Source organism: Sycon ciliatum, chromosome 9, assembly GCF_964019385.1.
Source record: "Sycon ciliatum chromosome 9, ocSycCili1.1, whole genome shotgun sequence".
Lineage (NCBI taxonomy): Eukaryota > Metazoa > Porifera > Calcarea > Leucosolenida > Sycettidae > Sycon > Sycon ciliatum.
In genome coordinates this window covers 11,906,180-11,930,173 of record NC_088651.1, presented here as the reverse complement: position 1 = coordinate 11,930,173, position 23,994 = coordinate 11,906,180, and the positions used below count along the sequence as shown (strand labels likewise).

Genomic DNA, 23,994 nt, shown 5'->3' with positions numbered 1-23,994 from the left:
TGCGGGATGATGCGTGCGAAACCTTTTCCAACAAAATAGCTGGCCCTGTTACAACCAAACCTGCAGCGGATGGCAAGAAGCGGAGGTCCGGCCAATTTTGGGATAGCCTTATTGATTACATGGAGAAGAAGGATGAGGCCAAGACCGAGCCGGAGAAAGAGCGTCTGGCATTCGAGAAAGAAAAATTAGACTTAGAGAAGCAGCGTTTGGAGGTTGATGCAGAGACAAGGAAGGAGGAGCTGCAGGAGTCACAACGGGAGAGGGAGGCAAGGACAAGAAAGGATGACAAAAACCGGGAGGAAATGCAAGATCGAGAGAAGACGGACAGAGAAGATGCACGCCAAGAGAGGAAGATGATGATGGATTTGATGAAAACAATGATGGAAACAGTGAAGAAGTAAAAGTCAAGGACGAACTGTCGCTCACAGAATTTGCATTATTTTCACACAGCAGTCTTTATTCCACATAGAACTAAAGTACAGAACTGCATGCCTCATTTGTTCCTCTCTGCTTAGCCCATCTCCCTATGTGAAGTATGGCAAGATATCCGTAACTCAAGACAGCAGCCGTGCTTATCCATCCTGCCTCTTGTGCTACTGCAGTAATTATAATAATGGCTATACATGCATGCATGCTCTCGACAGGTACATTCAGGCAGCAGCTTTACCAGATAGTGTTCACTGGTACATTCAGAAGTTCCATAATGTATGAACATAGCAGCACACTTACACATTGTGTGTGTGTGTGTGTGTGTGTGTGTGTTTTGTTCGGATAAACTACAACTACTACAGTGTAATCATACAGTGAATGATTTATATATAGCTCATGCTGGGACGAAAAGGACGAAACAGTTCTGTCCGCTGGTTGAGTAGCTCATCATTGCAAATACTCGTTCAAACTGGGAGGGCTGACTCCGAAGAACTTGCTGGTTTTGTTCCCATAGCGTGCAATTGTATGCAGATTTGTGAAAAGTGTAGCGACAAAGTAGTAGAGAGCCACTGGCTGAAGCAACGTCTTCTGCTGTTTTTTCATGTCGATATAGGCCCAGAGTGTAGAAATTTCTCCAAAGGCCCACTCCACTGCTATTCTCACGTTGCTGAACCGCGTGTTGAAATCACACTGTGCGGCTGTCAGTGCTGCACCCTGGAAAGCCTTCTGCAGATACGGCGACAATGGGTATGGCGTGTCTCCATACAGTGCATACGGCACTCCATGTGGGTCGTCCATATGTGCAGCCAACTGCTGCAGGAGTCCACTCTCTGCCAAGACACCAGCATCATGCCTCCTCCCCTCCACGGGACCAAAGAGATGTGCGATGATGCTGTTGGGTGTGACCACTGATTGGTACTTCAGGGCATGCACTCGTTTGTGCCCGTTGTAAAATTGCTGCTGGTCTCTGACAGGACGGCATATTGGCCTCACGGTCCCATCAATAAAACCCCACACATGGAGACCGGGGCTGACTTTCTCCGTGATTTTTGTGGAGTACGTGGCAACTCTCTCTGCGCTGAAGAATCCTTGTGTGAATGGATCTTTGAGCAGGTGGCCCCATCTCCGCCACATCCACATCAGCATTGTATTGAAAATCAGCGATAGCACAGGCTTTGAACGCCGAAATCCATCACAGAGGTCAGATAACCGGCTGGGATAACACAGCCGTCGGAGAAGAACCAGCAAACCCTCCATGCCACTCCACTTGGTCCAGCAAACTGGAGATCTATAGTTCTGCGGCACCTGCAGCGCAAAGTATAGGTCTTTCAGCTGCTGCCCAGTAAAGCGGAAGTGCCTGATGCACGTCTCATCATCCAGACTTGCGATATCCAGACGCATGGGCACAATCTGATGACGGATACGCATACCTCGAGCAGCTGCATAATGAATTCCAGTGACCAGAAACAACAATTCATCCTGCTCGAGGTCTCCGTCATCGAATTCCAGTAGCAGGAAACAGCACAACAACTCCTCGTAATCATCTTCCATCTCCACCAACATCTCCTACACCTACGCGTGCACGGCCACGCCACGGACACCACTTCACAACTCAAACAAGTAAAGTAAAGTGCTTTCGCTCCGGAAACACAAGTCAGAAAATCAGTACAAAAGCAGCATTAGAAAAGCAGCGAAAATTGCGCAGCAAAGTTTCGTCCTGCAGAACCTACCGGCGTTTGAATTTTCGCGCCTCAAATTTCGTCACATTTTCCGTCATCAGCAGAGACGAAATTCGTTATGCAGAACCTCTTTATTGTTGATGGTTGATTGAACTGTGCTTTTGACTTGAATCGCATGAAGGTGCATTTAGGGATTCAAGCTGAGAAGTAGGATATCCCCAAAATGAGATACATGCCCTTACATCCACAGTGCAATGTTTATGCCTTTTGCATGTTGATCCACGATATTACAACTCTTGCCATGCCCCCTCACTGTTACTGTTTTGGCAAGGCTGAAATAGGGTACTTCGAAGTAGCTGCATGATATCTTATCTCTGGCGATGGAGCACAGAGTGTTATAGATTTTCGCTCCCTAAACATTTGCACACAGTAACATGTCACTCAAAGGCAACAGTACCACTCCTGCATGTGGCTGCTTGATATCCCTATGGGGAACTCCTTTTATGCTCACCAGATGCAGATGCAGATCCATCTTCATCGGTAGCTGGTGAAGTTTGTTGCGACTGTCCCGGACTTTGATATATTTGGCTTTTTCTTTGGTCTGGCACTGGTGGTGTTGGGGTGGTCATACCTGACAGACCTGGATTGCACAAGACATAACCATGACAATATCTCTGTACTCCCCAAGGTTCTTGGATTCTCAAGGTTATGAGGGCCTCTTTTACGAGAAAACAAAGTACAATTCAATGTGCCATAAGAAAAGATTAGGGTTCTCAAGATGCCCCCCCCCCCCAATTTCTCATTCCAATCAATATTCATCAATTACTCAGTGGTTCCAATAGTGTTTAAAATATCGAATGGAGGCCCGTGATTCAAGAGTACTGACGGTAGAAAAATTCAATGACCAAATTTGATTTACAACAGTACAACGGATGGGCTTCTCCTATAACATTGGGGAAGCCCCTAGCTTGATCTTACCAGGAATTTTTGATCCTTGTGCATTGGCTACCGCCGGAATTCTTGGGAACTGTCCTGGATTTTGCGATGGTTGACTATTTTTTTGGATTGGAACTTGTTGCGCTGGTGTGGTTTTGCCTGCCACCTCTGAATCTGCACGGACATTAACATAATAAATCACCTGCATTACACACGGTCACTGCACATGGTGTCTAGATTATCAAGGGGATTGCTTAAAATGGTCTCAAGCACTGAGTGTGCGACGGTACATGATGAAGGGAGGGATACCTGCCCCAAGTGAAGGTGCGTAAAGGAATTTACAGTAAAGAAAAAAGGACCAAGAAACTGCAAGTTAGGGTATAATGTCCAATACCGCCTGTACTGTCAGTAGCGTGGGTCAATGTCGTGCAGTGTTATCACATGAGCTGATTGTTTAGTATCTGGTGGTTTTAGTGCACATTATAGCCTGACTTGCAGTTACTTGGGCATTTTTTCTTTACTGTAAAATTTTCCTTGGCTTTCTATCCAAGTCTATTACATTAAAAGTAATGGAAACTATTGTCAATCGCCAATTGATGAACCATCTTGAGCGCCAGCAGCTCCTCGTTCCCCACCATTTTGAGATCTGTAGGGGTCTCGGTACGGCAGACGCACTGCAGGCGCTTTTTAACTTAACGCCTGGGTGGACATTGTTTGCCAAGGCGGCACGGCACGAATTCTCTCAGCTTATATACCTGGGGCCTTTTGGGAGCGGTTTTTCCACCCTTGCTGCTACCCACAGGCACAAGGGGTACATGGATGCAGCTAATGTGGTCGTTCTCGGCACTTTTGCCAGTGGTTGTGAGATTTATTCACACACCCCCACCGTTAGGCGCTGCAATCTGCCGCTAGGATTTACCGGGTGTAAGCGGCCGTCGTGAGTTCCCTTCGGGAACGGACACGATAATTTACTTTTTACTTTTTGACCGGGTCTCCCACGTGGGCCTCCTCTGCAAGGTCAGGGAGCTCGGCATTACTGGCACTCTCCATAGCTGGCTATCGTATTATTTTGACGGCTGTTCAGTGCTCAGTCGGCGGGCCGATTTCTTCTCTCTACCAAATATCTGCAGGGATGCCCCAGGGCAGTATCGTGGGCACTACGCTGTTTAATATACGTGAATGACGCTATCGATGTTCTTGTTGGCAATGCTAAGCGTGGGGCCTACGTGGACGATACGACAATATACATTTTAGTATCCTCAGCACAGTGCCCTCAGGTCGCTGCACAGGCCTTGCAGATATCTACAAACCGCCTTCACTAGTGGGGTTGCCGGTGGAAAGTGTCGTTCGGGCCCACCAAGTCACATGCTATGACTGCTATCCTCCGACGCACTGACCTAGACCTACCCCCAATCCTGTTTGGTAGTACACCTGTGTAATGTTCTGGGACATTATTATTATTACAGTAATGGTCAAACCAAAGGACTAACAAAGACAAAACTAAAGACCAAGAACCAGGAACATAAAGCACAGAGAAAGGGAACAAAACAGATACACATATAAATATCGTACAAGATACTATAATAGTACAATACTATAATATAGTATTAACCAGGAGGCCTGCAACATCACACTCCTCCTTTTCTTGAAAGTCTACAACTACAGTCCATAGAAATGCTGACCATAGCAAACTTCAAAGTAGCATTTCAACAACCTAAACGAGAGAGCTTGGAAGCTCAGGGCCCTACGCTATGCTTTTTTGCCTTGATGACCTAGACAAAAAAAAGCATAGGGATGTTATAAATTCTTATAAGTTTCTACTTTTTGTTTTTAGACATAACCTGGGATTCGAACCCGCACTATCGCCCTGCATGCATCCCCCGATACACTTCACATACATGATAATTCTTCCAAGTTGCTTGACGTTATGATCTTGTATTTGAAAGCCCTATTTGAATATGCATTGTGGCCAGCCGTCTTTGAATGTACGGTACGGTATGGGACAGGTACGGGGCAGGTACGGTCGAGGGTAATACGACACCGTCTACCGCCTTGATGACGGCAAAAAAGAGAAGGGATGTTATAAATTTTTCAATTCTCCTAATTTTTAAGGCATTACCTGGGATTAGAACCCGCACAATCGCCCCACGTGCATTCCCCCATACACTTCGCATTCATACTTATTCTTCCAAGTTCCTTCACGTTTATCTTGCGTTTGAAAGCCCTATTGAATATTGCGGCCAGCTGTATGTGGCCAACTGTGTTTGATGGTACGGTACGGTACGGGACAGATACGGGATAACGCCAGGCGTCACACAAACACACAAACACACAAACAAACAAACACCAAATTAAAGCTGTGAGGACCGTGGCTAGCGCCAGACGTTACTGAAGTACCGTCTTCTGCATAGCTACGGGAATAAACCAAAATAGGCTGTCCAAAACGCGACGAATAACCAAAAGCGTTCTATCAATCCATGTCATAAAATATGTAAGTATACAGTATAACGCAAGCTCATCCATTGTAAGCCGAACGACCAGTCGAACACAACTGTCACACAGCCTAGTCAGGTTCCTTAGCATTTCACGCTTAACCTGTCTGACCTGCGGGGCTCCGCACGATGCTGGGGTGGCTCTTGCACTTCGGGGCTAGGTTCAGCTGGATGCTGCTGCCAGAATGGTTTCGTGAACTGTACGTTCCTCCGCACAAGCTTCCCATCTGGTGCCTGGACCACTACTTGGTCCCCATTCCGACTAACCACCACATGAGGTTGGTGATGGAATAGTGTGTCGACCTTCGACCGTGTCTCCGAACGCTTTAGCAGTACTGAGTCACCTATCTGGTGGCATGGTTGGCGTCATCTGCAGAGTCACGCATACTCTGCTTACGCTCACTGTCACGATCTCTGATGGCCTCGTTTGTCACTGGTTCACCGAGGGCTGGTAACTTGCAGTGCACTTTGCGCCCAAACAATAACTCAGCTAGAGCAACTCCGGTGGTGCTATGTGGCGTTGAGCGGTATGCCATCAAGAATCGTTGAACCCCCCCCCCCCCTTCCACGTCTTTCCTTCCGCATATGCACACGGATCACTTTCATCAGGGATCGATTTTGTCGCTCAACTTCACCGTTAGCTCTCGGCCACAGTGGTGTAGTACGAAGCTGTTGAACACCACACTCATGTAGAAACTTCGCAAGCCCTTCCGAGTTGAAAGGTGGGCCATTATCCGTACGCAAACTCGTCGGGATACCGTGGCGGCTGAACTGGGCTTCAATCATCGGAATCACAGCTTCAGCTGAGGTTGACTTGACCACATCTACTTCGAAATATCGACTGTAGTAATCCACAAGCACCACAATGTGCTCGCCAGACGGTAGTGGACCCAGCAAGTCAACAGCCAAATGCTGCCATGGCGCATCTGGAAGAGGAGTGGACTTGACTGGCGGTGCATTGGCTGGCACTGCAACCACTTGGCAGGCATAACATGACTTGCAGAGCTTCTCGGCCTCGCTATCAATGCCTGGCCACCAAACCTTGGACCGTAGACGCTCTTTCGTCTTCACGATGCCCTGGTGGCCCTCATGTGCCAACTGCACGGTCTGGTGTCGCAACTCTGTATGGATAACAATGCGTTGACCTCTGAGCACCACCTTGCCAACAACAGTCAATTCTCCTCGGACCTGACGGTATGCTGCTGGCAGACCATCCCAAGATCCGTCGTGAAGGCACTTGCGAACAGCAGATAGCTCTTCATCTTCAGCTGAGCTACGTTCAATCGTTCTGATACCGATAGCGATGGGTGCTGCTGTCTGAGTGATAAGTCTAACCGACTCTTCATCACTGCTGATTCCTGGATCCGCCGCTGCAACGGGCAGGCGAGATAAAGCGTCAGCGATGTTCGTCTTTCCAGGAATGTGCTTGACTCGATAACTGTACGGCTGTAGGCGCAGGACCCATCTCTCAATCCTGGCACTTGGCGTGGATCTTGCCCAATAAATCACTTCCAGCGGCTTATGGTCGATGCAGAGTGTAAACTCCCTGCCTAGCAGATAGGTGTGAAATCGTTCACACGCCCAGACAATACCAAGAGCCCCTCGCTCGGTCTGCGAGTACTTCCGCTCTACCGCTGACAGTGATCTGCTCGCATACGCAGCTGGCCGCCAAACACCGTCCTGCTTCTGGACAAGCACAGCTCCGAGCCCAACTGGACTGGCATCCGTCACTAACTCGATCGGCGCTTCAGCATCATAGTATGCCAGTGTTGAGCTGGACACCAGTAGTCGCTTCAGGTGGTCGAACGCTTGCTGTTGCTCTGTAGTCCACTTGAACTGAGCTCCCTTGACCGTGAGGCTCAGCAACTGTAGCAAATCAGGGATGAATTTTGCACTGAAACCGGCTGTACCGAGGAAGCTTCTTACTTCCGACGCATTGCTCGGTCTGGATGCTTCCGCCGAGGATCGTATCTTTTCCGGAGTTGGCTGTATGCCCTTGTCAGATATCTGCAAGCCGAAGAACTCAATGGAGCTCTCAGCAAACTCACACTTTGATGGGTTGACTGTGAGGTTGACCTGCTGCAAGCGATTCATCAATGCATGAACCCTCACATCATGCTGGTTCAGTGAGTCCGCATGTAGCAAGATATCATCAGCTCCGTTTCTGCACCCGGCCAAATCCTTGATCACATCGCTGATGATCTTCTGGTAAAGCTCTGGTGCTGAACTTATACCAAATGGCAGTCAACGAAACCGGTACAACTTCCCATTTGCAGCAAAAGTTGTCAGGTAGCGTGACTCTTCTTCCAACTCTACTTGGTGAAATCCCCACTTCAGGTCAATCACCGTGCTGCCATTCACTTCATGCAGCAGCTCCTCTGTTGTTGGCATTGGATGTCGTTCTCGGACGATGGCTTCATTGACCCGGCGTAAATCCAAGCACAAACAGATGTCGCCATGCTTCTTTGGTGCTATCACAATTGGGCTCACCCACGGCGTCGGGCCCACAGCTTCTTCAATAATTCCTGATTGCTGTAACTCCTGAAGTTTTTGATCCACCTTGGTTTCATACGCATGTGGTATCCTACGCTGGCGTTGGGCCACAGGTGGAACTTCAGAGTCTACATGAAGACGTGCTTGGTAGCCAATTAACTTGCCCACACCACTGAACACACCAGGATACTCATTCTTGATTTCATCGTTGATACTGGGGCTAGCTGTGGCGCTACCAACTTGATTCACGTCAGGTAGCACCAAGGCCTTCAACTTGAATGCAGTACTACGTCCCAGCAAGAACTCTCCATCTCCTCTGACCACGATCACTTTGTCCTCAGTGCGCTCTGAGCCGCATTGGAAAATTGCAGTAAACTTGCCGACGACATTCAGCTGGTGTGCTCCATACGCGAAAAGCTTGCTGGTGCACTTCGTCAAAGTGACACCGCGGCCTTGCAATTGCAGCTGGCCCAAAGTTGATTCTCCCAACAAGTTGCATGACGCTCCAGAATCGACTAGCACTCGCGTCGACACACCATTGAGGCTGACATCGATAGAGGCCTGTGTCAAATTACTTCCTCGCACTCCAAACACAAAATCGTCTACATCTTGAATTTGAAGTGACCGTTTATGCCACACTTTCTACACCTTTGGCCACGTGCAGGACAGTTCCGGTCGCGGGCGAAGTGGCCAACTTTTCCACAGTTGTGACACTCTTGCCGTGCACAGCATTCACACTTCCTGGTGCAGCTTCACCCATACCCGTACCGTACGAACTGGGCCCTCCGTTGTTTCATACTCGCGCCTTTTTTCAAGGCCACAGCCAAAGTGAGGTCGTCGACTTCTAACAATTTCTTTCTGAGGCGATTGTCCGATATCCCTATGAGCAGCTGGTAGCATACATGATCCTCCATGTCAGTGCCATAGTCACAGTATTTGCCTTGCCCAAGCAAACGGGTCGGAAACTGAGATACTGTAGAGATGTTCTGCAAAACGAAAATGTGTACGAACTTTCGCTCCACGTCACGAAGTGAGAAACTTCGCACGAACTTTCGCAACTTTGGACGCGAAACTTGCAGGGAACCCGAAATGAACTTTCGTAGGAAGTTTCGTGAGATTTAGAGAGGTTCCGGGGTACGATTTTCCGTGCCAAAATCCGTGTGGGCGCTACGGATTTTTTCCAGGCGTGCTCCATACGATTTTTCGGCACGGAGAATCCGTGTGGACTGGCTTTCACACGAACCATGTTTCGTATGGAGATTTTGCGTCATCGGGTTCAGAAACATTTTTCGCGTACAAATTTGGTACAAGAAACATCGATTTTCCGCGGGAAGTTTTGATTTCGGTACAATTTTTCAAAACGCAAAGGCATAGCGCGGGAAGGTGACGTGTTTGCGATCGTAACCTAGGCAATGACGGCAAACACATAAGTTCCGTACTCCGGAACATTTCACTGCTCGAAAACGAGGTATAAAAAATCCGTAGCGCCTCTACGGATTTTGGCACGAAAAATCGTACTCCGGAACCTCCCTATTGGGTCATGTCGACATGTCGTACGTTCACTTGGCGCGTGCAAACTACGAAAATATCCAGAACACAAAGTTCGTGCGAAAATTCGTACACATTTTCGCAAGGCCGGTCGCGAAACTTCGTTCGAATTTTCGTTGTGCAGAACCTCTCTTGTTTCACCACTCCATTGTGACATCTGACGAAGCTTATAACGTTCGAACTTCTTGTTGGCCACGAACTCAAAAGCCTTGTCCAAAGCACTCACAGCTCGCTCGAATAAATTGTCGGTGTCCTCATCTTCTGTTAGCGTTTCGAATTTCTCCTGTACTGGCATACCAGTCAAGTACAGCAACAGACTCCTCTGCCTCTTTGCGGATGTTATGTTCTTGCCATCCATATAGTACTGAACTGATCTTTTCCACCTGCGCCATCTTGCAGAAACTTCATGGGCAGGACCCTCTTGATCGAACGGCTCCAAAGCCGGGCCTACTCCTGTGAGCGCCATTGCCACTGAGGCCTACTTAGGTCATCTATATGACTATAACTATTAAATCTAGTTCATCTTCGTCGCCAATGTAATGTTCTGGGACATTATTATTATTACAGTACTGGTCAAACCAAAGGACTAACAAAGACAAAACTAAAGACCAAGAACCAGGAACATAAAGCACAGAGAAAGGGAACAAAACAGATACACATATAAATATAGTACAAGATACTATAATAGTACAATACTATAATATAGTATTAACCAGGAGGCCTGCAACTTCACACCCTGTACCGGAGGAAGTAAAGAATATCTCATGAGTACGAGGGTGATACCGGCGAATATCAATCCCGACTGCGAAGCAGAAGGGATTGATATGAGGGTACGGTATCACCCGAGCTACGAGGGTGATATTCTACTTATCACATATGACCCTACGAACCTAACACGTACGACCGTCATATCCTGCTTTTCACATGCTACATGTGTACATCGAGTCCATAAACATAAACATGATACTACAATTGTAGTACTACCCACTACTGTACATGTACTGTAGTAGATTTGACCCTGTGAACTGAATAGGACATCACATTGTGTGGAGACCCTCTCCGATGCCACACCCATTCACCCCCGTCTGACACATCATTCGCGGGACAGAAATATTCAAAGCTTCGAATTGTTTTAGTTGAAGTCTAAGCAGAAGTGAAAGGACATCAATGTAAAAGAGTCCCAGGAAATAGAGATAGAAGAGGAGATGATGAAAATGAAGCAATATACTGCACTGTATCTGAGAATTAGCGCTGCTCACAGGCTTTGACATCATGAACGTGGATGTGAACAGCGCCTGCGAAGTTTCCGGAGAAGATGAACTTTGCGCTGTTCTCCGAACTGACACACGATGAGGCTGGCGAAGCTGGTGGTACTTGTGGCCTTTCCAAGGCTTCCGGAGTTGACTCCTGCAGAGCTTTATCAACCTCCGCATTGAGCAGGCGAGCTGTAGCAATCTTATCTTGCTCGCTAGGCTGCAAGTAAGCTGTTAGGCACTTGTATTTCTGAACCCCTGAGACACTGTGATATGTGATGACGAACCAGACAAGGTAGGTGAGATGCTCGGGGTTGTTTTTCCAGTCTTAGTCCGGTATACCCTTTCCTTGGTTATGTACATACAATTATCCCTTCACTGTGCATAGTTCGAAGCTCCCCCCCCCCACACACACAATGGTTGCCTCTTTGCTTTGTCATACCACAACCATTCAACGCGGTGAACCCCTCGATAGGCGATTTGCCTTTGAGTCATCCTAATAACTTGAGTTATTATTACCATAATGTTACGCTTGAGGTCTTGTAGCTGGCGGTGAATAGCACTGCGGAATTGCAGCAAACTGTTCTTGGAGTACGAAAGCTTGTTGATCTGCCTAAATTCCACATACGCATGCTTTAGGATTGAGGCAAGGTTGGTAGCTGAGATGGTTTTCAGATCACATTTTTTCTTATAGACTGTACACCAAACATCCGAGACACGTTGGTGGCTCGCTTCGTGTTGGTTGAAACACGGCTTTCTCGGATTCTGTCGATCTCATCCTCCGACACTTGCACAAATCGTTGAGACGTTTCTTCTACAATACTTGGCTCGGATGTTACACGTTTTTCCGTGGTGGTCTTCTCCAGTACTTCGCCATTCGACAAAGTTGCAGTTGTGGTTGATGATCAAGAAAAATCAGACACTTCGGCTAGTTCGCTGGGTGATAAAAAATTGAAATAATTTGCAGCAGCCTCTAAAAGCTCTTGATCTTCCAAGTCACCTTCACAAACGCCCAAATCAAAGCTAGCCATTTTTCTCACGAGGACACGATAAGGACAAGCTTTAGAAGAAGAATGGTAAGTTTCTGTTTGTGCTTACCCTCGGCCTTGTCATTCTTCATGGTAGGTCAACTTGGATGCGTACTATAGATGGAATTGTATATGTAAGGAATTCATTGTTGTCACTAGCCCCTCCACATAGACCCCCTCCCACAATCCCAAGCCAGCTGGCCGAAGGAGGGCTGGGGGGGGGGGGGGGCTGGCGACGGCAGTGAAATCCTAAATATGCAGTTTCAGCTACAGTACGCATTCGAGTATGTGAGTACCAATGGATACTGTACTAGGTACGCAGCCGGGTGTGATATGGAGCAGCAGGGGTGATATCGGCCTATATCACCCGCCTAGGAAGGGCAGTGATTGGCCCATTCCTAGGAAACGGTCACCTGATATGTGATAAACCAGCATATCAAAGCATGGAGTTCGATTTGACTCGAAATTGTCATTCACTAGTAACATCAGGGCCGTGACCATCCGCGCCCAGCAGCTCCTCGGCGTTCTCAGACGGGCTGCATTGACATTGCATTGCCCATGGTACCTCAAGGTGATCTGTTAAGATGTTGTCAATCCCATCACTATTTATAAGTAACTACCTTACTAAGGAAACGGTCTGGCAGCAGAACAATAGGGCATGAATTTACGTGATTTAAGAGTGGTTATTCTTGATAATTATATATATTATATATAAAATTCCATTGCCGTTAGCAGCACGGATGTGATCCTGCTACGTATAATATTATATCATTTGAGAAGCCCCGTGTTTAGACTTACCTGAAATGTGAGATGCACTTGGATTGGTCACTGCAGGCATTCCTTGAACTTTTCTTTGGACTGTTACTGGGTTTGCTGGTAAGGTTGTGCCTGACACATCCGCATCTGCGATAAAAATGACAAATTCCCTACATTACACATGATCTGTACGTTCTCAGGGGATTCTGCGGGCCGCAACCATTAGACCATAATGAAAATATTTATTCCCATACCTATGCAAAAGACGTTACTTCAGTAACGTCTGCCGCTAATGGGCCATTCACACTACGCCCAAAACTTGACGTACGTGACGTTTACGTCCGGATAGCCATGATAACATGGAACGTGGCGGGAAAATCGTACTCTTGATACGAAAACGTAGACGACCTATCCAGACCCCTGTACCGAGTTTTGTTCTATCATTCCCAGCAGTTTCTGTCCGAAAGAAGCTGTACACACAGCTATATGAGCAGCGTGTGCGTGCCTGTGTGAATGCACCTGCATGGAAACGACGTCTGCCAGTACGTCGTATTCCAAAACGTGACGCGTAGTGTAACGTAGCATGAATAGCCTACAGCGAGGGTCCACACAACTTTAATTCCGTGTTTGTTTGTTTGTTTGTGCTATCGGTATGCCTGGCGCTATCCCGTACCTGTCCTGTACCCTACCATCATAGAAAGCTTCAGCATCCCGTACCTGTTCTGTACCGTATCATCAAAGACAGCAGCTGGCCTGAATATTCAAATAGGGCTTTCAAATGCAAGATCATAACGTGAAGCAATTTAGAAGAATGAGTATGCATGCGAAGTGTATCGGGGGAATGCATGCAGGGCGATAGTGCGGGTTCGAATCCTAGGTTATCCTTCACTACAGTCCATTCATCGGAAATTGGCCCGCTGTTTTTTTTTAATTTCGGATTTGGGCCGAATTGAGGATCAAAAACCCACTTTAAATCACACAAATCTGGGTTTGAGATCTGCTTCTCCATACATTTTCCATGGCATACCTGTCCTAATTTTGTAAAACCTGGCTGAATTTCTATTTCCCTGTTCTCGGACTTTTCTGGCCTCAAATGTGGCAAGGAGTAATTGCAGGGGTCACACAATGCAGGATGTACTGTTGTTTTCACGGTATCTACAACTATGTGAGAGACACACCAAAAAGTTAGGGTGCCAGTTTCCAATAAATGGACTGTAGTCACCGTGACAATCCGCGCCCAGCAGCGCCAGGCTTTCTCCGACGGGCGGCTCACATTCTAACGCCAGCTGGCCGAACGACTGTCTACAAGACATTCTTGAGGCCCCTGATGGAGTATGCCCAGCTTGTGTGGATGGGCGTGCCAGCCAGCCACATCCAACGTCTGGATAATGTTCAACGCCGCGTAATCCGGATTATTGGCCCTGGTGCAATTCTCTCCAGTCTGGCTGTCTGCCGGACTGTTGCTGCACTCTCGTCCATGTACAAATTGCATTTCATCACTGGTACTCCTCAGCTACTTGCTGTATTGCCACGCATCACGTTTTTCCAGCCAACCCTTCCATCCTTCTTTTTTTCTGTTTCAGGTTTTCTTCTGGGCACAGTTTTACGTCGTGTCCGGAACCACCAGTGACGACGACTGCCAAGAGACGGGAGAGACGAATGATGAAGGACGAGGACGACGGACGAACTTCTTCAAGACGAACAAAACTGTGACGATAGGACGACTGGAGATGACATCGGAAACTGGGAGCGAAGGCCACGCAGGACGAATCCAGAAGTTGAGATTTACAAATTTCCATTACCGCTGCCACCAATGTTGTAACTCTCTTTTCTCTACCTGCTCCCAGTCCCGTGCCATCTCCACACTTGTACAAATGGACGGCGATAACTACATTTAGAAGACTATATTTGTGACAAGACGACGGAACCACAACTATACATGACGAACTCAAGACGAAGACATCAGTGAGGTTCTGCCACACGGTAAAACGTGCCAAATTACGTATGGAAACTTCGCCGCGGTACGGGATCAAGTTTCATACGGATTTTTTCATACCGTTTTCCGTGTGAAGCGCGCTTCACACGGACTGGACTCCGTGTGAAAACTGAGCGTACAGAGTACATGTGGTGGGGTGTTCGTGCATGCTACGAGCATGCTACGTACAGCAGAACCGGTGCAACGTACGAAAAATCCGTGTCAAACTTCGCTGCAGTTGACACGGAGTTTGGTACGTAGGTCCGTGTAGTAGAACCTCTCTATCATAAACTCAAGACGAAGACTGCTTTTCATACCACAGCAACACGCGCATGCACCAACATGACGTACACACGACGTACACAAAATAACGTACTACAACAGTTATACCAGGCAGATCTATTTTGCACACAAAATAAAATTAATTGAAAACAACATTGCATTGCCCATTGTACGTCAAGGTGATCTGTTAAGATGTTGTCAATCCCATCACTATTTATAAGTAAGTATACCTTACTATAGGAAACGGTCTGGCAGCATAACAATACCGCATGAATTTACGTGATTCAAGAGTGGTAACTCTTGATAATTATATAAATTGTCAAAATTCCATTGCCGTAAGCAGAACGGATGTGATCCTGGTACATATATACATCATTGGAGAAACCCCTTGTTTAGACTTACCTGAAATGTGAGATGCACTTGGATTGGTCACTGCAGGCATTCCTTGAACTTTTCTTTGGACTGTTACTGGGTTTGCTGGTAAGGTTGTGCCTGACACATCCGCATCTGCGATAAAAATGACAAATTCCCTACATTACACATGATCTGTACGTTCTCAGGGGATTCTGCGGGCCGCAACCATTAGACCATAATGAAAATATTTATTCCCGTAGCTATGCAGAAGACGTTACTTCAGTAACGTCTGGCGCTAGCCAGGGTCCACACAGCTTTAATTTGGTATTTGTTTGTTTGTGTGTTTGTTTGTGTCACGCCTGGCGCTATCCGTATCTGACGGCAAAAAAACATAGGATGTTATATTAGGATGTTATAAATTTTTCAATTCTCCTATTTTTTCAGGCATATCCTGGGATTCGAACCCGCACTATTGCCCTACATGCATTCCCCCATACACTTCGCATTCATACCCATTCTTCCAAGTTGCTTCACGTTATTATCTTGCGTTTGAAAGCCCTATTTGAACATTGCGGGCAGCTGTATGTGGCCAGCTGTGTTTGATGGTACGGTACGGTACGGGAGACGGTGTCGTATTACCCTCAATCGTACCTGCCCCGTACCTGTCCCCTACCGTACCGTGCCATCAAAGACGGCTGGCCACAATGCATATTCAAATAGGGCTTTCAAATGCAAGATCACAATGTGAAACAACTTGGAATAATTAGTATGTATGCGAAGTGTACCGGTGGATGCATGCAGGGCGCGCGATAGTGCGGGTTCGAATCCCAGGTTATGTCTAAAAAAAAGGATTTTTTTAAAGAATTTAAAACATCCCTATGCTTTTTTGTCTAGGTCATCAAGGCAAAAAAGCATAGCGTAGGGCCCTGAGCTTCTAAGCTCTCTCGTTCCCATACCTATGCAAAAGACGTTACTTCAGTAACGTCTGGCGCTAACGAGGGTCCACACAGCTTTAATTCCGTGTTTGTTTGTTTGTTTGTGTTATCGGTATGCCTGGCGCTATCCCGTACCTATCCTGTACCCTACCATCATAGAAAGCTTCAGCATATGTCCGACGCTATCCCGTACCTGTCCCGTACCGTATCATCAAAGACAGCAGCTGGCCTGAATATTCAAATAGGGCTTTCAAATGCAAGATCATAACGTGAAGCAATTTAGAAGAATGAGTATGTATGCGAAGTGTATCGGTGGAATGCATGCGAGGCGATAGTGCGGGTTCGAATCCTAGGTTATGTCTTAAAAAAAGGAGAAATGGAAAATTTATAACATCCCTATGCTTTTTGTGCCTAGGACATCAATGTGGTAGACTGTATCGTCTTACCCTCAAATGCAAAGAGAAAGTTCACTCTCGATAGACAAAAAAGCATAGCGTAGGACCCTGAGCTACCAAGCTCTCTTGTTTTTGTTTTGTTTTTCTGTAAGAAACAGTTTTTGGGACCTTACTTGATCTCTTGAATGCGGTACAGGGCACCCAAGTAGTCTAAAATACCGCAAACACCGCTTTCAAATATATGTGAGCCTGGATCAGCAAAAACCATCACATGTGCAACATTTTCAAGACATACCGTAAAGTCTTGTATAAAAGCCGCGGCTTTTTTGACTTTCTTGGTGAAATTTTGCAGGCTTCTATATGAAACAGGCTTCTATACAAGACAGGTATGTTCTATGTACATGTAAATGTATGTCAACACTAAAACCAGGCTTATGTGTGATTTGATGGGCCCAAAATTGCGGCTTCTATTTGAGAGCGGCTTCTATTCAAGTGCGGCTTTTATACAAGACTTCACGGTAGTTTTGCTCCAACTCCATCCACAACTACTGATATCCAGTCTCAAGAAACCCTTGCTGTCGTTACTTTGACGGCTGTTCACTCCAGTGCTCAGTCGGCAGGCAGATTTCTGCTCTCTACCCAATCTCTGCAGGGGTGCCCCAGGGCAGTATCTTGGACATTTTGCTGTTTTTAATATACGTGAATGACCCTGCCGATGTTCTTGCTGGCAATGCTAAGCTTGGGGCTTACGCGGACGATACGACAATATACATTTTAGTATCCTCAGCACAGTGCCCTCGGGTCGCTGCACAGGCCTTGCAGATATCTACAAACCGCCTACACTAGTGGGGTTGCCGGTGGAAAGTGTCGTTCGAGCCCACCTAGTCACATGCTATGACTGCTATCCTCCGACGCACTGAGCTAGACCTACCCCAATCCTGTTTGGTAGTACCCCTGTACCGGAGGAAACCAGCAAATCCATGCATGGAGTTCGATTTGACTTAAAATTGTCCTTCACTACAGTCCATTCATCGGAAATTGGCCCGCTGGCTTTTGAAAGTCGGATTTCGGCCGAATTGAGGATCAAAAACCCACTTTAACCCTAGAACTACCAAAATTGTAACTACCGTAGAAGTACCGGAGGCATCATATGTCTCCACTGGACTTCAACATACCTGCTTGGAATTATTATCGGCAATATGTGTAGAAACAGAAGTCCTTGGGGTAAAAGGTACCTTATAAAAGGAAGAATGACAGGTGCACTATCTTGGAGACCAGCAGCTTGTATTGCGCGCAGCGAAAGGGCGACCTCACGTCGGTTTACGGAAAAATAAAAGAGCATTTGCCTGCCATGCTCCATCCTGCAAACTCTACATATCAGTCCATTACACCGGAAATGGCTGCTGCTGGGCCAACAGCTGGATTTTTCTCAGCCAGGTTGGTTATTCTTTGACTGCTGTGATAAATAAATTTACGAGCGAAAGGAGAAAGTGGTGTCGCGACTCCTAGCAAACAAATAACTTCCGTTCGACGTCGTGTCCGGGGACAATCTTCATGATCAAACCTTAAGTAGCAGAGTAGTTCGTGGCAACTATTTTTAGGGATAATACTTGATTATATGGCGTCCATTCCTATCCAGCTGAAGGGCCATCGTCAGACTATTGCGGGTACAGAGGATGCCTCTTGCGTAAATTTGCGAAACCAATGCCATGATATTGCCTTCACTCAAAGTTGAGTACTCTCCATTTTTTTGTTTTCCCTTCTACCTTGTGCCCTTGATCATGACATGGATCATATTCTGGTCAATAAATGCAAATAATGCAGCTGCCCCATCTTCAAAATTGTGAATATCTCGGAAAAGCCCGCATACTTCGGAAGCAACAACTGGTTGCGCGCGTTCGCGCTTCCTTGGTGCAACACATTTTCCAATATTCAACTTTGCCAGAGAACCCAGCTTCATGAAGGAAATCCTGCCCGAGTTTTGGAGATTGATGTTCTGTTATGTGTATGGCTCCATAGCTTTATCACCACCATTATCCGCTTGCTCCCTCAACTCCGGTCCCGTATCAGACTGATCGAGAAGCCGGAGCAATTAGTATTCACTCATCTTCATCTGGAGCATATAATTGTGTCTCTGTGTTCGGTCACTTCTAATTGCTCGCGCACAATGCTCAAGGCACTCTCCTCGCATTCATCCCCAACTTCCTGCCTAATAATTTTCAAAATCAAATGAAATGCTTTATCGGCAGCGACACTGCGCCTACTGAACATGGCTTCCGCCAGACCAATGTAAATTATAACTGCCTGGCACTTCATATCATTCTATGCTGCAGATGACAAAGTGAATCACTTTCACTTTCAACTTAGGGCAAACAAACTTGTCTATTTCGGCAGGATTCGAGATTACGATATTGACCATAACGACACATGAAATGTGCATATTAGCATGTCCGTATGTACAAATCACCACCTTCATGATCTCCAAACTCCTTGCTCCCAAATGTATTCCTCTTCACGTTATTCACGTGTGGTTCTAAGCCAAATTCGCCCTTTTATTGATGCCTATGGTATGTGGAGTCATATGATGCCGCGCGGTCCTTCTAGGTAGCACCTCCTGGCATTTCGGAACTGTTCTAAATTTTGGAAAACACAACCCACTGCCATTAACAAAATAAAAAATAAATAAAAGTCACAAAATTTGGGGAGATTCTAAGCCCCCATATAACAGCAATCCCATGTAGAATTTCGCAAATGCATCATATGATGCCTCCGGTACTTCTAGGGTTAAATCTCAAAAATCTGAGCTTTGGATCTGCTTCTCCATACATTTTGCCATGGCATGCCTGTCCTAATTTTGTAAAACCTGGCTGAATTTCTATTTCCCTGTTCTTGAACTTTTCTGACTTCAAATGTGGCAAGGAGTAATTGCAGGGGTCACACAATGCAGGATGTACTGTTGTTTTCACGATATTTACAACTATGTGAGAGACATACCAAAAAGTTAGGGTGCCAGTTTCCAATGAATGGACTGTAGTCACATCAGTGCCGTGACCATCCGCGCCTAGCAGCGCCTCGGCTTTCTCCGACGGGCGGCTCACATTCTAACGCCAGCTGGCCAAACGACTGTCTACCACCACATGTGCAACATTTTCAAGACATACCGGGAAGTCTTGTATAAAAGGCGCGGCTTCTATGACTTTCTTGATGAAATTTTGCAGGCTTCTATACAAGACAGGTATTTCTATGTATGTCAAAACTAAAACCAGGCTTATGTGTGATTTTATGGGCCCAAAATTACGCCTTCTATTCTATATAAATGTGGTACACTAAATCTCTGAACAAATGTTGGAAGTAGCATTTCTGTGTAAGATACAGTTATGAGCATTGGTATGTGTCCAATTTTATTAGGCCATGTCATCACTCGGCTGGCTAACAAGGAGGAATATTATAGTCCTTGGGGGTGTACTCAGACACTCGCTTGTCCAAGCAATTATTTGGCTTTAGCGACTGTACAGCTGATCCAACGATATTGCCAAGTTCCAGGGACTGATGTTGCATCCACACCAGACGCTGTACTGATGCTCTCCAAGCCCTCCACTTCAATGAAAACAGACTATCAGAACACATGGACTGCAATTTTTTCAATTTTTTATACTGAATGGACCAAAATAATTTTCAAGTCGCCCAGCAACCAAACCAACAAAGCAGTTCTTGTCTTGTCTCGTTGCTCTTTCAGTCGTGAATGAAGACACTTGTGCTCTCCATCGTCACTGACGACACCCGACAAACCTAATACAGTAGTACTGTAGCGATAGAGTCGTTTATCACTCAACAATATCCGCTTTTGCGTCATTCTCATTTACGCTGTTTTTTTCTATATACAGTCTGCAGCCTGGCCGAGTGGCTTTGCGGCAGGTGAGAGTCGTTTTCTGGCTTTCACCTGACTCTCTTGATGAGCAATCGCCATCCCAGTCATCGTCAAAAATGTCGTGTCGTGATTGGCGTCAACGTTGATCAATACGTTACGATGATCGCGCCTCGCAATTGTACTCATTCCCCAGCAATGCTCCGGTACATGGGTGTTCCCAATCATGTCTCCTCACTTGCCTGAGGCTTGCCCAGATGGCTAGTCACTAACAAGCAAAAACGCACGGGCTTGTCACAATGACAGGTGACAAGAAAGACAGAAAGGTGATGGGAAGTTGTTCTGCGACTCTTCTTTCGCTCGACTTCAACGTCATTTTTTGATCATTTTTATATCAAACACAAGTGATAGTTTTCGATGATCCGCGCTCATAATATGAAAGAGAACATGACAGTTTCCGATCTGTCGGACACACAGACAAACATGTGGCTTTTGTGGAAGAGCACAATGCAAAGGAAAAAATTCTGATTATGGCACAGAATTAAGCATGATATGGTAAAAAGGAGAAGAACAAAATCTCACGAGTACGACTAACTGTCCGCCAACGTAACCAAATAAGATTCATTCATAACTCGTAACACTTTGTGCTTCTGCCTTCTACCATAATGAATTTGGCTCACCATCCGAGTTCAATAGAGCATGTCAACTACATTAGATCCAAATCACGGACCAAAGTCTTCCTGGAAAGTACCACCTTGCTCTGGGCAGCGTTGCACTTGCATACTCTTTCACCAATGGATCATCAATAAAGGGCCGCGTGAACGTGCTCGGCAAAACCATTTTTTCCATTCCGTCTTTTCTCGTCTTTTGTTACGAAAGCCCCAAGACATGTTTTGGCTGAATGCAACCTATTAATACTTCAAACAACACTTTCTGCCTGCAGCTAGGAGAAATATCATCTCTTGTCAAGATTTGTCACGGGATTCCACGACAATATCACTTAATAACCCACAGATAACTAACGCTTTCACTGCTACACAGTTTTGCAATTGACTAGCAACTCCATGTATTGATTAGCTGTTTTTCTTCATCAAAAGTGTACACGTACATCTGTACAATTGCAGGATTTTGTACAGAATTGGACAATAGCCGCAGTTGCTCTTTGCTTTTCCAAGCGAACGGTTGACATGAATATTTACGTCAGGGTTTTCGCTTGGGCTTGTTACATGTTCAGCGTCCATCCGACTTCGAGTTCTTCACAACATATTATCCTTCAACAGGGTAGTTCCACTGATTCCTTCGACAAAGAAAGCTCAGGAAAGCGCTCAAACGATCGTGACATTCCGTGCAAAGTGTACAGAATTTCCACTTTTCTCCATCGACACGAATCACATTCCTGGCTCGTCCAGTTCTCTTTCCCACTTCTGGACAGTAATCAGATTCACTGACATGTTGGCTACATGAGACTAAGAACCATCTACTACAACTGTGTCTTGTCGAACACAAGCAAACTGAATTGAGCTTGACAGTGAAAGAAGAAAGGAGAACTTAAGGGGAAATTGCCGCCGCGTACAAAACTTCAAAAGACTGCAGTGTTGGTGCAGTGTCCAAAATCATCCAGAGCGCTATCCGCGACCCGCGTGCGGACTGAGCAGGACAAGCCAGTTGGTTGGAGTAGCAAAATACTACTCGCTAGTCAGTAGTGTGCACAACAGTAGCATGTAAACTGCACACAATCAGTACAGAATGGTTTCGTACATACCGGTAGGCATGGCCAGTGCAACGCACTTTTGGGCGATACAAAACAAAACAAAAATAGCAGCCAGTGAATTTTGATCCGCAAACTGCGATGCGAAACCGGATAAATTGATCCCTGCCATGATATACTGAATTCGAAATGCTATAAATAAATATAGAAAGGAAAAGGACATTATGGATACGAGTTAAGAGTAACTCTCCATCATTGAAACCAGATACTGTATACAGTCAGAAACATCCGAGTTTCAAATTGCACACCTGATGAGCCGTCACGAACCATACGGCAAAACGTCGTCGTGTGAAACAACTTGTTTTGTAGTCAACTAGTCCATCTCAATGTCATGCACGAGGAGTACTGTAAGAGTTTGGCTTTTGGCTTGTACAATTCGTTTTCGCAAAGCTTCCCCCTTCTTTACTTTTCTTTGATATTTATGACCCACCCAGTTTGGGTCGTGTACTGCTTTGCGGCTTCGAATTGTAGTTAGACCGCTTTGCCAAGTAGCCTACTCTTCTCGTCATCGTCCAGTAAAAATCGACATTCTTTCTTTCGTTTGGACTGTAGCTTGTGCTCGTTACAGTGGTCGAGAGTTACTCTTTACTCGTATCCATATGTCCTTTTCCTTTCTACATTGATAATTGGCTCAACATCCGAGTTCATAAATAAATAAATTGTGCATACATAACTAGACGACACAAGGCAAGACTAGTTTTAAGGATTCCAGTAACGCTTTCTTGTGACGATCATCAGTTGGAAATCCATCACAATCCGGCATTGAAGAAGTTCCAAACTGATCCTAAAGAGTGATTGGGATTCCATAATTGTGCATAGGGATTTATCTAGGATTGAAGGAGTTCAAAGCCCTGCTCCTTTATACAAGCAGAACAAGCCAACTTTGTGATAATCAGAAATATAATCAGACCTGCATTCACACGCTCAATATATTGCTGCCTGACAAAACCAGAATAATCCCTCTTTGTGCTCACCAGAAATATAAGATCCATCTGTAGTGATCTTTGGAGAAATTGGTTGGAACTGCCCTGGACTTTGAGATGTTTGACTTTTTCCTTGCGCTGGCACTGGTGGAGGTGGGATGGTTATACCCGGGAGATCTGATTTGCACACGAAAGAAAATTTTAAAAAAATCATTGCATTACCCATGATGCCTAAAGGCGGTTTGTCAAGATGTTGTCAATCCAATCACTAGATATCAGTATCTAACTTACTTTAGAAAACTATCAGGCAGCTTTACCACATCTCATCGAAGTACGTGATCCAAGAGTGATAAATATTGAAATATATATTGCAAAATTCTATTGCCGTTAGCAGAACCTGATGTGCTTCTGCTATATCATTGGAGAAGTCCCTTTTTTAGCCTCACCTGAAAAGTGAGATGCACTTGTACTGCTCGCAGCAGGCATTCCTTGACCTCTTCTTTGGGCTGTTACTTGTTTTGCTGGTAGAGTTGTTTCTGACACATCCGCATCTGCAAAGAGACAAAATGACAAATTCTCCACATTTCACATGATGTGTGGATTCCCAAGTGGATTATATGGGTCACAACTAGCTAAAACAGAATGAAAATTGTCTATTTTTTATTCCAATATTAAAAGAGGTTTTGAAACCTAACTTGACCTATTGAATGCAGTACAGGGCACCCAGGTAGTTTAAAGATGCCCCAAGCACCGCTTTGAAATTAATACACTTTGAAAGAGTGAAGGACAGTTTCCGAGCAGTCGAACACAGTGACAAACATGTGGCTATTGTGGAGGAGCACAATACAAAGAAAACATTTCTGATAATGACACAGAAGTACGC

General features: G+C 45.8%; 1 protein-coding gene across 5 annotated transcripts in view; it reads right to left on the bottom strand.

Annotated features, from left to right (window-relative positions):
* LOC135825175 (proteoglycan 4-like) overlaps positions 1-23,994 on the bottom strand; it is a 49,281-nt gene that overhangs the window by 6,108 nt on the left and 19,179 nt on the right. For all 5 annotated transcript variants that reach the window (XM_065337900.1, XM_065337901.1, XM_065337903.1 and 2 more), the window contains 6 exons: positions 23,558-23,662; positions 23,163-23,288; positions 15,274-15,378; positions 12,657-12,761; positions 3,087-3,218; positions 2,620-2,748 (listed from right to left, as the gene is read on the bottom strand). In XM_065337900.1, the coding sequence (XP_065193972.1) occupies positions 2,620-2,748; positions 3,087-3,218; positions 12,657-12,761; positions 15,274-15,378; positions 23,163-23,288; positions 23,558-23,662 (702 nt within the window). The remainder of the gene's footprint in view (positions 1-2,619; positions 2,749-3,086; positions 3,219-12,656; positions 12,762-15,273; positions 15,379-23,162; positions 23,289-23,557; positions 23,663-23,994) is intronic.